General features: G+C 43.5%; 1 protein-coding gene across 1 annotated transcript in view; it reads right to left on the bottom strand.

Annotated features, from left to right (window-relative positions):
- The window catches only part of hdac8 (histone deacetylase 8), a 45,510-nt gene that overhangs the window by 8,759 nt on the left and 22,819 nt on the right, over positions 1-13,932 (bottom strand). Inside the window, exon 10 of the mRNA XM_041882634.2 lies at positions 13,435-13,540. Within this exon, the coding sequence (XP_041738568.2) occupies positions 13,435-13,540 (106 nt within the window). The remainder of the gene's footprint in view (positions 1-13,434; positions 13,541-13,932) is intronic.

Raw genomic sequence — 13,932 nt, 5'->3', positions numbered from 1 at the left:
GTTCTTGGGGTTGTACTCATCCTTCTTCTTCCTCCAAACACGGCGAGTGGAGTTTAGACCAAAAAGCTCTATTTTTGTCTCATCAGACAACATGACCTTCTCCCATTCCTCCTCTGGATCATCCAGATGGTAATAGGCAAACTTCAGACGGGCCTGGACTTGCGCTGGCTTGAGCAGGGGGACCTTGCGTGCGCTGCAGGATTTTAATCCATGACGGCGTAGTGTGTTACTAATGGTTTTCTTTGAGACTGTAGTCCCAGCTCTCTTCAGGTCATTGACCAGGTCCTGCCATGTAGTTCTGGGCTGATCCCTCACCTTCCTCATGATCATTGAATCCCCACAAGGTGAGATCTTGCATGGAGCCCCAGACCGAGGGTGATTGACCGTCATCTTGAACTTCTTCCATTTTCTAATAATTGCGCCAACAGTTGTTGCCTTCTCACCAAGCTGCTTGCTTATTGTCCTGTAGCCCATCCCAGCCTTGTGCAGGTCTACAATTTTATCCCTGATGTCCTTACACAGATCTCTGGTCTTGGCCATTGTGGAGAGGTTGGAGTCTGTCTGATTGAGTGTGTGGACAGGTGTCTTTTATACAGGTAACGAGTTCAAACAGGTGCAGTTAATACAGGTAATGAGTGGAGAACAGGAGAGCTTCTTAAAGAAAAACTAACAGGTCTGTGAGAGCCGGAATTCTTACTGGTTGGTAGGTGATCAAATACTTATGTCATGCAATAAAATGCAAATTAATTACTTAAAAATCATACAATGTGATTTTCTGGATTTTGTTTTAGATTCCGTCTCTCACAGTTGAAGTGTACCTATGATAAAAATTACAGACCTCTACATGCTTTGTAAGTAGGAAAACCTGCAAAATCGGTAGTGTATCAAATACTTGTTCTCCCCACTGTATGTGTGTATGTATGTGTATGTATGCATGTATGTATGTGTGTATATGTATGTGTGTATGTGTGTATATGTATATGTATGTATGTACAGTGAGTGAAAAAAGTATTTGATCCCCTGCTGATTTTGTACGTTTGCCCACTGACAAAGACATGATCAGTCTATAATTTTAATGGTAGGTTTATTTGAACAGTGAGAGACAAAATAACAACAAAAAAATCCAGAAAAACGCATGTCGAAAATGTTATAAATTGATTTGCATTTTAATGAGGGAAATAAGTATTTGACCCCTCTGCAAAACATAACTTAGTACTTGGGGGCAAAACCCTTGTTGGCAATCACAGAGGTCAGACGTTTCTTGTAGTTGGCCACCAGATTTGCACACATCTCAGGAAGGATTTTGTTCCACTCCTCTTTGCAGATCTTCTCCAAGTCATTAAGGTTTCGAGGCTGACGTTTGGCAACTCGAACCTTCAGCTCCCTCCACAGATTTTCTATGGGATTAAGGTCTGGAGACTGGCTAGGCCACTCCAGGACCTTAACATGCTTCTTCTTGAGCCACTCCTTTGTTGCCTTGGCCGTGTGTTTTGGGTCATTGTCATGCTGGAATACCCATCCACGACCCATTTGCAATGCCCTGGCTGAGGGAAGGAGGTTCTCACCCAAGATTTGACGGTACATGGCCCGGTCCATCGTTCCTTTGATGCGGTGAAGTTGTCCTGTCCATTAGCAGAAAAATACCCCCAAAGCATAATGTTTCCACCTCCATGTTTGACGGTGGGGATGGTGTTCTTGGGGTCATAGGCAGCATTCCTCCTCCTCCAAACACGGCGAGTTGAGTTGATGCCAAAGAGCTCGATTTTGGTCTCATCTGACCACAACATTTTCACCCAGTTCTCCTCTGAATCATTCAGATGTTCATTGGCAAACTTCAGACGGGCCTGTATATGTGCTTTCTTGAGCAGGGGGACCTTGCGGGCGCTGTAGGATTTCAGTTCTTCACAGCGTAGTGTGTTACCAATTGTTTTCTTGGTGACATTTACATTTTAGTCATTTAGCAGACGCTCTTATCCAGAGCGACTTACAGTTAGTGAATACATATTCAAATTTTTTTTTTTATACTGGCCCCCCGTGGGAATCGAACCCACAACCCTGGCGTTGCAAACGCCATGCTCTATCAACTGAGCTACATCCCGGCCGGCCATTCCCTCCCCTACCCTGGACAACGCTGGGCCAATTGTGCGCCGCCCATGAGTCTCCCGGTCGCGGCCGGCTGCGACAGAGCCTGGATACGAACCAGGATCTCTAGTGGCACAGTTAGCGCTGCGATGCAGTGCCTTAGACCACTGCGCCACTCAGGAGCCCATGGTCCCAGCTGCCTTGAGATCATTGACAAGATTCTCCCGTGTAGTTCTGGGCTGATTCCTCACCGTTCTCATGATCATTGCAACTCCAATGATGAGTTGCAATGGTGAGATCTTGCATGGAGCCCCAGGCCGAGGGAGATTGACAGTTCTTTTGTGTTTCTTCCATTTGCGAATAATCGCACCAACTGTTGTCACCTTCTCACCAAGCTGCTTGGCAATGGTCTTGTAGCCCATTCCAGCCTTGTGTAGGTCTACAATCTTGTCCCTGACATCCTTGGAGAGCTCTTTAGTCTTGGCCATGGTGGAGAGTTTGGAATCTGATTGATTGATTGCTTCTGTGGACAGGTGTCTTTTATACAGGTAACAAACTGAGATTAGGAGCACTCCCTTTAAGAGTGTGCTCCTAATCTCAGCTCGTTACCTGTATAAAAGACACCTGGGAGCCAGAAATATTTCTGATTGAGAGTGGGTCAAATACTTATTTCCCTCATTAAAATGCAAATCAATTTATAACATTTTTGACATGCGTTTATCTGGATTTTTTTGTTGTTATTCTGTCTCTCACTGTTCAAATAAACCTACCATTAAAATTATAGACTGATCATTTCTTTGTCAGTGGGCAAACGTACAAAATCAGCAGGGGATCAAATACTTTTTTCCCTCACTGTATGTATATGTATATATGTATATATATGAATATATATATTTGCGAGGGAAAAAAAACTAATGGGGGATTGAAAGTGATGCAGACAATTACATTGATGGAAGTTACAATCTATTTGCAATATTAAAGCTGATCTACCCCCTAAAAAAAAAAGAAACACAAAAAATATATATATATAAACCTCCCTGGTCTTGAATCTGTGTTTGAAATTCACTGCTCGACTGAGGGACCTTACAGATAATTGTATGTGTGGTGTACAGAGATTAGTTAGTCATTCAAAAATCATGTTAAAAATCATTATTGCACACAGAAAGAGTCCATGTAAGCACATTTTCCTCATGAACTTATTTAGGCTTGGCATAACAAAGGGGTTGAGACTTATTGATTCAAGACATTTAAGCTTTTCCTTTTTTATTAATTAGTTTAAAAAAATCTAAAACGTAATTCTACTTTGACATTATAGGGTATTATGTGTAGGTCAGTGACACAAAATCTCAATTTAATCAATGTTAAATGCAGGCTGTAACATAACAATACGTGGAAAAAGTTAAGGGTTGTGAATACTTTCTGAAGGCACTGTATATATAGTTTTTTGACAAACAACCATTTTATAGAGCCATGGCTAGGTTTCCTGTTTGCATTGCAGTGTGTGTGTGTTTGGTAAACCCTTCATTATAACCTGTCCTGCTGCATATGCTTAAAAGCCAGCCTGAGCCAACAGACTAGGGGGTTTGCATTGCAGTGTCTGTGTTTGCATTGCCAAGCATCCATTCCAATCAGCGCTTGGCAAAAAGCAACCATGTTTTCTATCCCTCTATTTTTAAACCAAGCTCAGAGTCTCGTAAATGTCCTCCAGATGTAGCTTGGAAATTCCGGTAAAGTGACGAGCAGTGAGCAGCGGTATTTACTACCCGAGTGTGTTAATCAATCGCAGCTCGTCTTCGACAACTCTCTGGGAGCGAAGCGTTTGTCATGTCATCAAACACACACACACACTTTTATCATCTCCTGGAACATTAATGAGAAAGCTGTCGGAGCCCTCACAAAAAAACCAAACAAAAAAACAACGTATCTCCCACCCTTGGCCGTGTACGGCTGCTGCCTGCTAGGGCAGGGAATTGCTAGGGACCTCACGACATTATCAATATAATTAGGTGCCGATACAATATGTATTGCGATTCTATATGCATTGCGATTTGATCCTGTGATTTTTTAACGATTTGATGTTCCAAACATATTGCTCACCATACAGTGCACTCGGAAAGTATTCAGACATCTTGACTTTTTCCACATTTTGTTACGTTACAGCCTTATTCTAAAATTTATTGAAAAAAAAAAAAAATGTCCTTCATCAACCTACACACAATACCCCATAATGACAAAGCAAAAACAGGTGTTTAGACATTTTTGCAAAAATAAAATAAAAACTAAGGAAATTTCACATTTACATAAGTATTTGACAGTGATTCCAGCCTCGAGTCTTCTTCGGTATGACGCTACAAGCTTGGCACACCTGTATTTGGAGAGTTTCTTCCATTCTTCTCTGAAGATCCTCTCAAGCTCTGTCAGGTTGGATGGGGAGCGTCGCTGTATAGCTATTTTCAGGTCTCGCCAGAGACATTCAAAATCGGGTTCAAGTCCGGGCTCTTGCTGGGCCACTCAAGGACATTCAGAAACTTGTCCCGAAGCCACTCCTGCGTTTTCTTGGCTGTGTGCTTAGGGTCGTTGTCCTGTTGGAAGGTGAACCTTCGCCCCAGTCTTTGGTCCTGAGCGCTCTGAAGCATTTTTTCATCAAGGATCTCTCTGTACTTTGCTCCTTTCATCGTTCCTTCGATCCTGACTAGTCTCCCAGTCCCTGCCGCTGAAAAACATCCCCACAGCATGATTCTGCCACCACCATGCTTCACCGTAGGGATGGTGCCAGGTTCCTCCAGACATGACGCTTGGCATTCAGGCCAAATAGTTCAATCTTGGTTTAATCAGAGAACCAGATAACCTTATTTTTCATGGTCTGAGAGTCCTTTAGGTGCCTTTTGGCAAACTCCAAGCGGGCTGTCATGTGCCTTTAACTGAGGAGTGGCTTTCGTCTGGCCACTCTTCCATAAAGGCCTGACTGGTGGAGTGCTGCAGAGATGGTTGTCCTTCTGGAAGGTTCTTCCATCTCCACAGAGGAACTCTGGAGCTCTGTCTTAGTGACCATCGGGTTCTTGGTCACCTCCCTGACTAAGGCCCTTCTCCCCCGATTGTGCATCGACACCAGGGGAGCAAATTTCACTTGTCCCCCCCACATTCTGAAATTGCATTTTAGCCACCCCCCCAGTTTTATCATTTGAATGTTATACAAAACGAGGCAACGGTGTGCTTTAGGACCATGGGGACGCCTCCGAGCGGTCGAGGTGGCTGTTTGGAGTGTTTATCCGACTGGATTAAAAAAATAAAGTCCCCCCCCACTTCTAAAACCAAAGTTGCGCCCCTGCTCGACACAATCCTGTCTCGGAGCTCTACCAACCTCATGGTTTGGTTTTTGCTCTGACATACACTGTCAACAGTGGGACCTTACATAGACAGGTGTGTGCCTTTCCAAATCAAGTCCAATCAATTAACTGTACCAAGGTGGACTCCAATCAAGTGGTAGAAACAACTCAAGGATGATCAATGGAAACAGGATGCACCTGAGCTCAATTTCGAGTCTCATAGCAAAGGGTCTGAATACTTATGTAAATAAGGTATGTTTTGTATTTTTTAAATACATTTGCTTACATTTCTAAAAACCAGTTTTCGCTTTGTCATTATGGGGTATTGTGTGTAGATTGATGAGGAAAATGTTTTATTGTATCCATTTTAGAATAAGGCTGTAACATAACAAGATCTGGAAAATGTCAAGGGCTCTGAATACTTTCCGAATGCACTGCTGCAGAGGGACGAGAGAGTTGGCACTATGCATTGGGGCAGGTAGCGTTCTCCTGGCATCTGCCAAACCCAGATTAATTAGTCGGACTGCCAGATGGTAAAGCGTGATCCAGAGAACGCGATTCCACTGCTCCAGAGTCTAATGGCGGTGAGCTTTACACCACTCCAGCCGACACTTGGCATTGCACATGGTAAACTTAGGCTTGTGTGCGGCTGCTCGGCCATGGAAACCCATTTCAGGAAGCTGCCAACGAACAGTTATTGTGCTGACGTTGCTTCCAAAGGAAGTTTGTAACTCGGTAGTGAGTGTTGCAACAGAGGACAGACGATTTTTACGTGCTACAGCACTCGGCGGTCCCGTTCTGTGAGCTTGTTTGGTCTACCACTTCACGCCTGAGCCATTGTTGCTCCTAGACGTTTCCACTTCACAATAATAGCACTTACAGTTGACCGGGGCAGCTCTAGCAGGGCAGAAATTTGACAAACTGACTTGTTGGAAAGCTGAGATCCTATAACGGTGCCCTGTTGCAAGTCACTGAGCTCTTCAATAAGGCCATTCTACTGCCAATGTTTGTCTATGGAGATTGCATGGCTGTGCGCTCAATTTTATACACCTGTCAGCAACGGGTGTGGCTGAAATAGCAGAATCCACTCATGTGAAGCCTCGTAAACATGAGACTACGCCGTAAATAAACCGATAAACAAACAGCGGAGAGAGACGGTTCCTGCCGCTGCCGTCATGCGGTTTTACTCTTATGAAAACGTCCTGTTTAATGAATTAATCTCAGCCGGTAATTTGGCAGTGCGCCCAATGGAGACGGCAAAGGTAACGGTTTTATCCCCTCCTAGTCGTTGAAGTCTTTCCCAAATGGCCACCAAGGACATATTGACAGACAGCTGATTTAAAAGTGTGATTTAAAGTTCGCAATCACATTCAGAAGGAAACTTCTACGGAGCAATCAGTCACACACACACCACACGCAAACAAGTCATTTTACTTCAGCCTTCCCGCGGGGCTCATAACTGCCCGTGGTCGCTCCACATAAAAGCTATTAAAACTAATATAAACCTTAACGGCAAGACTCAAGGTGTCTGTTGATGGCTGATGCTGTGATAACTGTACCTCTGTGCAGTGGTGGTGATACAGACGCTGAAATGCCAGTGCAGTAGACCACATTGCCAGGCCACAGTGTGTGTGCATTCGTGTGTCAAGACTCAAGCTCCCGGCTCATGGTGTGATAACCTAAGCCTGTGCGGTGCTGTCTGTTTCCAGGCCTGACATACACAGTTAAAATGGCTTCCATTGTTTGGGACCAATGGTTGTAATCATTGGTTTCCCTAGATTGGGAACTCTGGTAAACATTAGCTTCCAGTCTACACTCTGGCACAGCTGCCCAGCAACCACATCCTGCTCTCAACTGGTACCACAGTTGTCTGTATGTGGTATGTTTCTCTCACACAATCTCTCTCACACAACATGGTTGAGGTGGTGGGTGTGTTTTATTGTCACATACACAGGGTAAAACCAAGACCCCCTGAACCCCCCAGTCACAGAAAAAAGAAGGAATAGGTGAGAGAGAAAAGAAATGAACGGATGGAGGAAGGACATCACCTTCATTTAAATGCATGGATTGAATTCCCATCAGAAAGACAAAAAAGAGAGATAGAGGAAAGGAAACAAGGGATCTTTGAACTGAAGGAGCAGATGTGACACTAGACCGACCGCACATTCTGTCTGCCTTTCATTTTACCCCTCTATCCTTCCTTCCCCCGCTCCATCCGCTGATGGAACTGTGTTGTTTTCCACAGGTCAGTGATCTGGTTCCATTTTGGTCCCTAGACCCCATATGCTAGCTCCTATTCCCCAGCCTAAGCCTCCTACTCCCTAGCATAGGCCTCCTACTACTCCCTAGACCAGGGATGGGCCAGCCCTGAAGGCAGGGTTAAGACAGGGACACCCCCATACCTCCACTAATCACTAAAATTATTATTGTCGATCAACAATGACAAGCCACCAGGGATGGATGGAACATTACTGAGGATAATAGCGGACGATATTGCCACATCTTCAATTTAAACCTACTAGAAAGTGTGTGCCCTCAGGCCTGGAGGGAAGCAAAAGTTATTCCCCTACCTAAGAATAGTAAAGCCCCTTTAACTGGCTCAAATAGCCGACCAATCACCCTGTTACCAACCCTTAGTAAACTTTTGGGAAAACATTTGTTGGACCAGATAAAATGCTATTTTACAGACTTTCAGCACACTTATAGGGAAGGACATTCAACAAGCACAGCATTACGCAAATGACTGACGATTGGCTGAGAGAAATTGATGATAAAAAGACTGTGGGGGCTTCTTTGTTAGACTTCAGTGCGGCTTTTGACATTATCGCTCATAGTCTGTTGCTGGAAAAACGTATGTGTTATGGCTTTACACCCCCTGCTATATTGTGGATAAAGAGTTACCTGTCTAACAGAACACAGAGGGTGTTCTTTAATGGAAGCCTTTCCAACAAAATCCAGGTAGAATCAGGAATTCCCCAGGGCAGCTGTCTAGGCCCCATTACTTTTTTCAATCTTTACTAACGACATGCCACTGGCTTTGAGTAAAGCCAGTGTGTCTATGTATGCGGATGTCAACACTATACACGTCAGCTACCACAGCGACTGAAATGCCAGCAACACTTAACAAAGAGCTGCAGTTCGTTTCAGAATGGGTGGCAAGGAATAAGTTAGTCCTAAATATTTCAAAAACTAAAAGCATTGTATTTGGGACAAATCATTTACTAAACCCTAAACCTCAACTAAATCTTGTAATGAATAATGTGGAAATTGAGCAAGTTGAGGAGACTAAATTGCTTGGAGTAACCCTGGATTGTAAACTCTCATGGTCAAAACATATTGATACAACAGTAGCTAGGATGGGGAGAAGTCTGTCTATAATAAAGCACTGCTCTGCATTCTTAACAGCACTATCAACAAGGCAGGTCCTACAGACCCTAGGTTTGTCACACCTGGATTACTGTTCAGTCGTGTGGTCAGGTGCCACAAAGAGGGATTTAGGAAAATTGCAATTGGCTCAGAACAGGGCAGCACGGCTGGCCCTTGGATGTACACAGAGAGCTAACATTAATAATATGCATGGCAATCTCTCCTGGCTCAGAGTGGAGGAGAGATTGACTTCATCACTACTTGTATTTGTGAGAGGTATTGGCATGTTGAATGAACCGAGCTCTCTGTTTGAACTACTGGCACACAACTCGGACACCCATGCATACCCCACAAGACATGCCACCAGAGGTCTCTTCACAGTCCCCAAGTCAAGAACAGACTATGGGAGGCGCACAGTACTACATATAGCCATGACTACATGGAACTGTATTCCACATCAAGTAACTCATGCCAGCAGTAAAATTAAGATTTAAAAAACAGATAACAATACACCTTATAGAACTGCGGGGACTGTGAAACAACACACACATAGACACATGCATACAAACACACAATAACATACGCACTATTCACACATGTACACACGGATTTTGTGTTATAGATACAGTGGGGGAAAAAAAGTATTTAGTCAGCCACCAATTGTGCAAGTTCTCCCACTTAAAAAGATGAGAGAGGCCTGTAATTTCCATCATAGGTACACGTCAACTATGACAGACAAATTGAGGGGGAAAAAATCCAGCAAATCACATTGTAGGATTTTTAATGAATTTATTTGCAAATTATGGTGGAAAATAAGTATTTGGTCACCTACAAACAAGCAAGATTTCTGGCTCTCACAGACCTGTAACTTCTTCTTTAAGAGGCTCCTCTGTCCTCCACTCGTTACCTGTATTAATGGCACCTGTTTGAACTTGTTATCAGTATAAAAGACACCTGTCCACAACCTCAAACAGTCACACTCCAAACTCCACTATGGCCAAGACCAAAGAGCTGTCAAAGGACACCAGAAACAAAATTGTAGACCTGCACCAGGCTGGGAAGACTGCATCTGCAATAGGTAAGCAGCTTGGTTTGAAGAAATCAACTGTGTGAGCAATTATTAGGAAATGGAAGACATACAAGACCACTGATAATCTCCCTCGATCTGGGGCTCCACGCAAGATCTCACCCCGTGGGGTCAAAATGATCACAAGAACGGTGAGCAAAAATCCCAGAACCACACGGGGGGGACCTAGTGAATGACCTGCAGAGAGCTGGGACCAAAGTAACAAAGCCTACCATCAGTAACACACTACGCCGCCAGGGACTCAAATCCTGCAGTGCCAGACGTGTCCCCCTGCTTAAGCCAGTACATGTCCAGGCCCATCTGAAGTTTGCTAGAGTGCATTTGGATGATCCAGAAGAGGATTGGGGAGAATGTCATATGGTCAGATGAAACCAAAATAGAACTTTTTGGTAAAAACTCAACTCGTCGTGTTTGGAGGACAAAGAATGCTGAGTTGCATCCAAAGAACACCATACCTACTGTGAAGCATGGGGGTGGAAACATCATGCTTTGGGGCTGTTTTTCTGCAAAGGGACCAGGACGACTGATCCGTGTAAAGGAAAGAATGAATGGGGCCATGTATCGTGAGATTTTGAGTGAAAACCTCCTTCCATCAGCAAGGGCATTGAAGAAGAAACGTGGCTGGGTCTTTCAGCATGACAATGATCCCAAACACACCGCCCGGGCAATGAAGGAGTGGCTTCGTAAGAAGCATTTCAAGGTCCTGGAGTGGCCTAGCCAGTCTCCAGATCTCAACCCCATAGAAAATCTTTGGAGGGAGTTGAAAGTCTGTGTTGCCCAGCGACAGCCCCAAAACATCACTGCTCTAGAGGAGATCTGCATGGAGGAATGGGCCAAAATACCAGCAACAGTGTGTGAAAACCTTGTGAAGACTTACAGAAAATGTTTGACCTGTGTCATTGCCAACAAAGGGTATATAACAAAGTATTGAGAAACTTTTGTTATTGACCAAATACTTTTTTTCCACCATAATTTGCAAATAAATTCATTAAAACTCCTACAATGTGATTTTCTGGATTTTTTTTTCTCATTTTGTCTGTCATAGTTGATGTGTACCTATGATGAAAATTACAGGCCTCTCTCATCTTTTTAAGTGGGAGAACTTGCACAATTGGTGGCTGACTAAATACTTTTTTCCCCCACTGTATGTGGTAGTAGAGTAGAGGCCTGAGGGCACACACTTAATATGTTGTGAAATCTGTTATGAATGTATTGTAATGTTTTTAAAAGCTATAACAGGAATAAATACAAATACAAATCACCCTGCTTCTACTCCCTAGCCCCGAGTCTATCCCAACCAACCAACCCACTGCTGGTCCCCCTGGAGTAGTGTAGCGTGGCTGTCAGCAGCATATATACCAAAAGACCACGACACATTCCACACACACACACCCCTATCCAGAGTGAACGACAGGCTAGAAGGTGAGACAGGTGTCGACACTCTAGTACACATATACACAGACAATGACAAATATGTGTACATCGAAACTTGTTCACCCACACATACAGATTTAGTATCAAAATTGGACAATTTGAGTATTTGAGTGCGTTTGTCAGTATGATGAATTTGGCTCTAATGTTTCACCACCCATCACCCCCATTTCTCCAGTCATAACAGAGAGAGGAGTGTTTGACATTCTGATTAACCGGAAACATTAAACACACATCCGTGTTTTCACCACAGCCAGAACAGAACACACCAGGCTGACGACTGTTGGGCCTGTGCCCTCCCAAAGAAGAGGGGGTCAGGGAGTGTGTGTGTATATGTGGGGGTTGGGGGATGAGTTTTAGGTGAGGGATAGAGTTGTCTCCTTGGGGTGCTGACAACACACCCTGCTGTGTTAACTGTGGGGGCCATATGGGGCACACACACACACTTGTTGTCACGATACCCGAATTCTGACTTTGATACCAATACCAGGTTGAGTATGACGACACTCTACACCAGGGTTCTTCAATCCTGGTCCTGGAGGGCCGAAACACTTCTGTTTTTTATTTCTACCTGGTAGTTAATTGCACTCACCTGGTTTTCCCAGGTCTGAATTAGCCCCTGATTAGAAGGAGAGGATGAAAAACAGAGGTGTTTCGGCCCTCCAGGACCAGGATTGAAGAACCCTGCTCTACACCATCACGATATCATGGCAAAAAAAGGCATATTAGCCAATGTCACAGAATGGCACTTGATCCAGACAGATCTTGAGTTCAATATTATTACATTTGAAATGTTTGATGTCCATTTTTCAGACTGCCATGTATGCATTAATGAATCAATTATACAATCAATTTGACTTTGTTTTTACCAATCTAACTACATAATGGTAATCATGTATTTGAATGGTAAATCTCTGTTCATAAACTGGGTAAATCAAGACTTAGCCTAGGCCAATTCACAATAAAGGTGAATGCATATTCAATAGGACTGTGTGCATGCATTGAATTATTGAGCTTGTTTTGGCTGATTTCAAGAGGCTACAGATGAAAAACAATCCGTTTCCTTTCCATTTGGGACTTATTTTATTGTACTGATTAACAACATTTGCATAGAAGCAATCTCTTCTTTTATTAAAGTGCGTGCTGTCTCTTTAAGACCTAATGACTTCATTCACATACACACACAGTGAGAGAGACAGGAGAGAATAAGTTAATTAATAACGTTTTCGGCAATAAATGTGGTTTTTGGTGACAATCAGCTTTGAAATCAGCATATTTTGCAACTTAATTACAAACAAAGTACTAGGGTAGTGAATTGATGCTTGCTTTAGCTGTAAGCTAGCAAGTAAAGTTAGCCTACAAAGCTGGAAGCTACCGGTATCTTCTTGCGTTGTAAAGTGTTCTAGCCTGTAATGGACATTGTTTTGAGAACAGTAATTAACAGTTTCAACATTACTACATGCTGTTTTGCATTATTCAATTTATGTTAACTTATGCGCAGCATAAGTGGTGATGCAGCCCAGATTCCCAGTGAGTGCAGTGGTTCCTCAAGACAGGCTAGAGCTAGCAATGAGTAAGTGGAGCAGGCACAGCGCAATAAGGGGACATCGGCTGCTCTGATAGACAGATTTGATCCTCTCTCAATCAGTAGATGTCGTGAGAAACACTTGACAGAAGTACCGAAAGTAACTAAAATTCTAGTACCAAACCGTTTTTCAGGTTCTAGCATAGAAAAAGTACAGAAGTTTCGGTATACCGTGCAACACACACACACAGAGCTCTGGTCTTTAATGTTTGTCTTTTTTCCCACCTTTCTTTAACCAGGTAAGCCAGTTGAGAACAAGTTCTCATTTACAACTGCGACCTGGCCAAGATAAAGCAACTCTGAGGGTCTGGACGTTTAAATAAAATAACCCTGTCTTTAAACTAAAGCAGTCCCATCTGGACTCAACAGTCAGCAAATGACACCATTTGGTGTGTGTGACAGAGAGAGTGGTCAAAGTTTGACCATTTGTTGCTTGTGAGTGGTTTCTCTAAGAGTGTATGACCATTATGTTTCTTGGTAGTGGTCGTGACATAATTGCTAACGCTAGAGAGCGGTGTGAGTGTGTGTGTTCAGGCTGTGGTTATGCCGTCTGATACCTTTGATGGTGGAGATGACCTTGTCCAGGTGTTTGGTCTCGTTGCGGTCCGGTCGACAGCTGGGACTGATCTCCAAGGAGTAGTCAGGACCGTACTCTGTGAAGAACTGAAGTAAACAACAACATAAACAACCACAGTGTAGAACAGCTTTAAAACCAAAAACAACAAGACTTGGGTTCAAATGTAAGAAGTGGTGCGGGAAACAAACTAAACGAGAGAATAGTGCTAAATCAATGAGAAGAACTCGTCTAGGAACAGATTTGAAACCAAACACAACCAACTGCTGAGAGCGGAGAGTTAACGTGTAAGAACTGGTCCAGGAAATTAAAAACAAACAAACAAGAGAGAGATGCGTTAGCCACAGTGCAGAACTGGTCTAGGAAACAAATAACATCCACAAACAAGCATAGAGAGTTGTGAAGAACTGGTCTAGGAACAGATGCCAAACACTACTTTAAACCAAAACAAGGGAGTAAAGTTAACACGTTAACTTGTAAG

The sequence above is a fragment of the Coregonus clupeaformis genome, chromosome 8 (assembly GCF_020615455.1).
Source record: "Coregonus clupeaformis isolate EN_2021a chromosome 8, ASM2061545v1, whole genome shotgun sequence".
NCBI lineage: Eukaryota > Metazoa > Chordata > Actinopteri > Salmoniformes > Salmonidae > Coregonus > Coregonus clupeaformis.
Note: the sequence above shows the minus strand (reverse complement) of the source record. Positions and strands in the feature narration are given on the sequence as shown.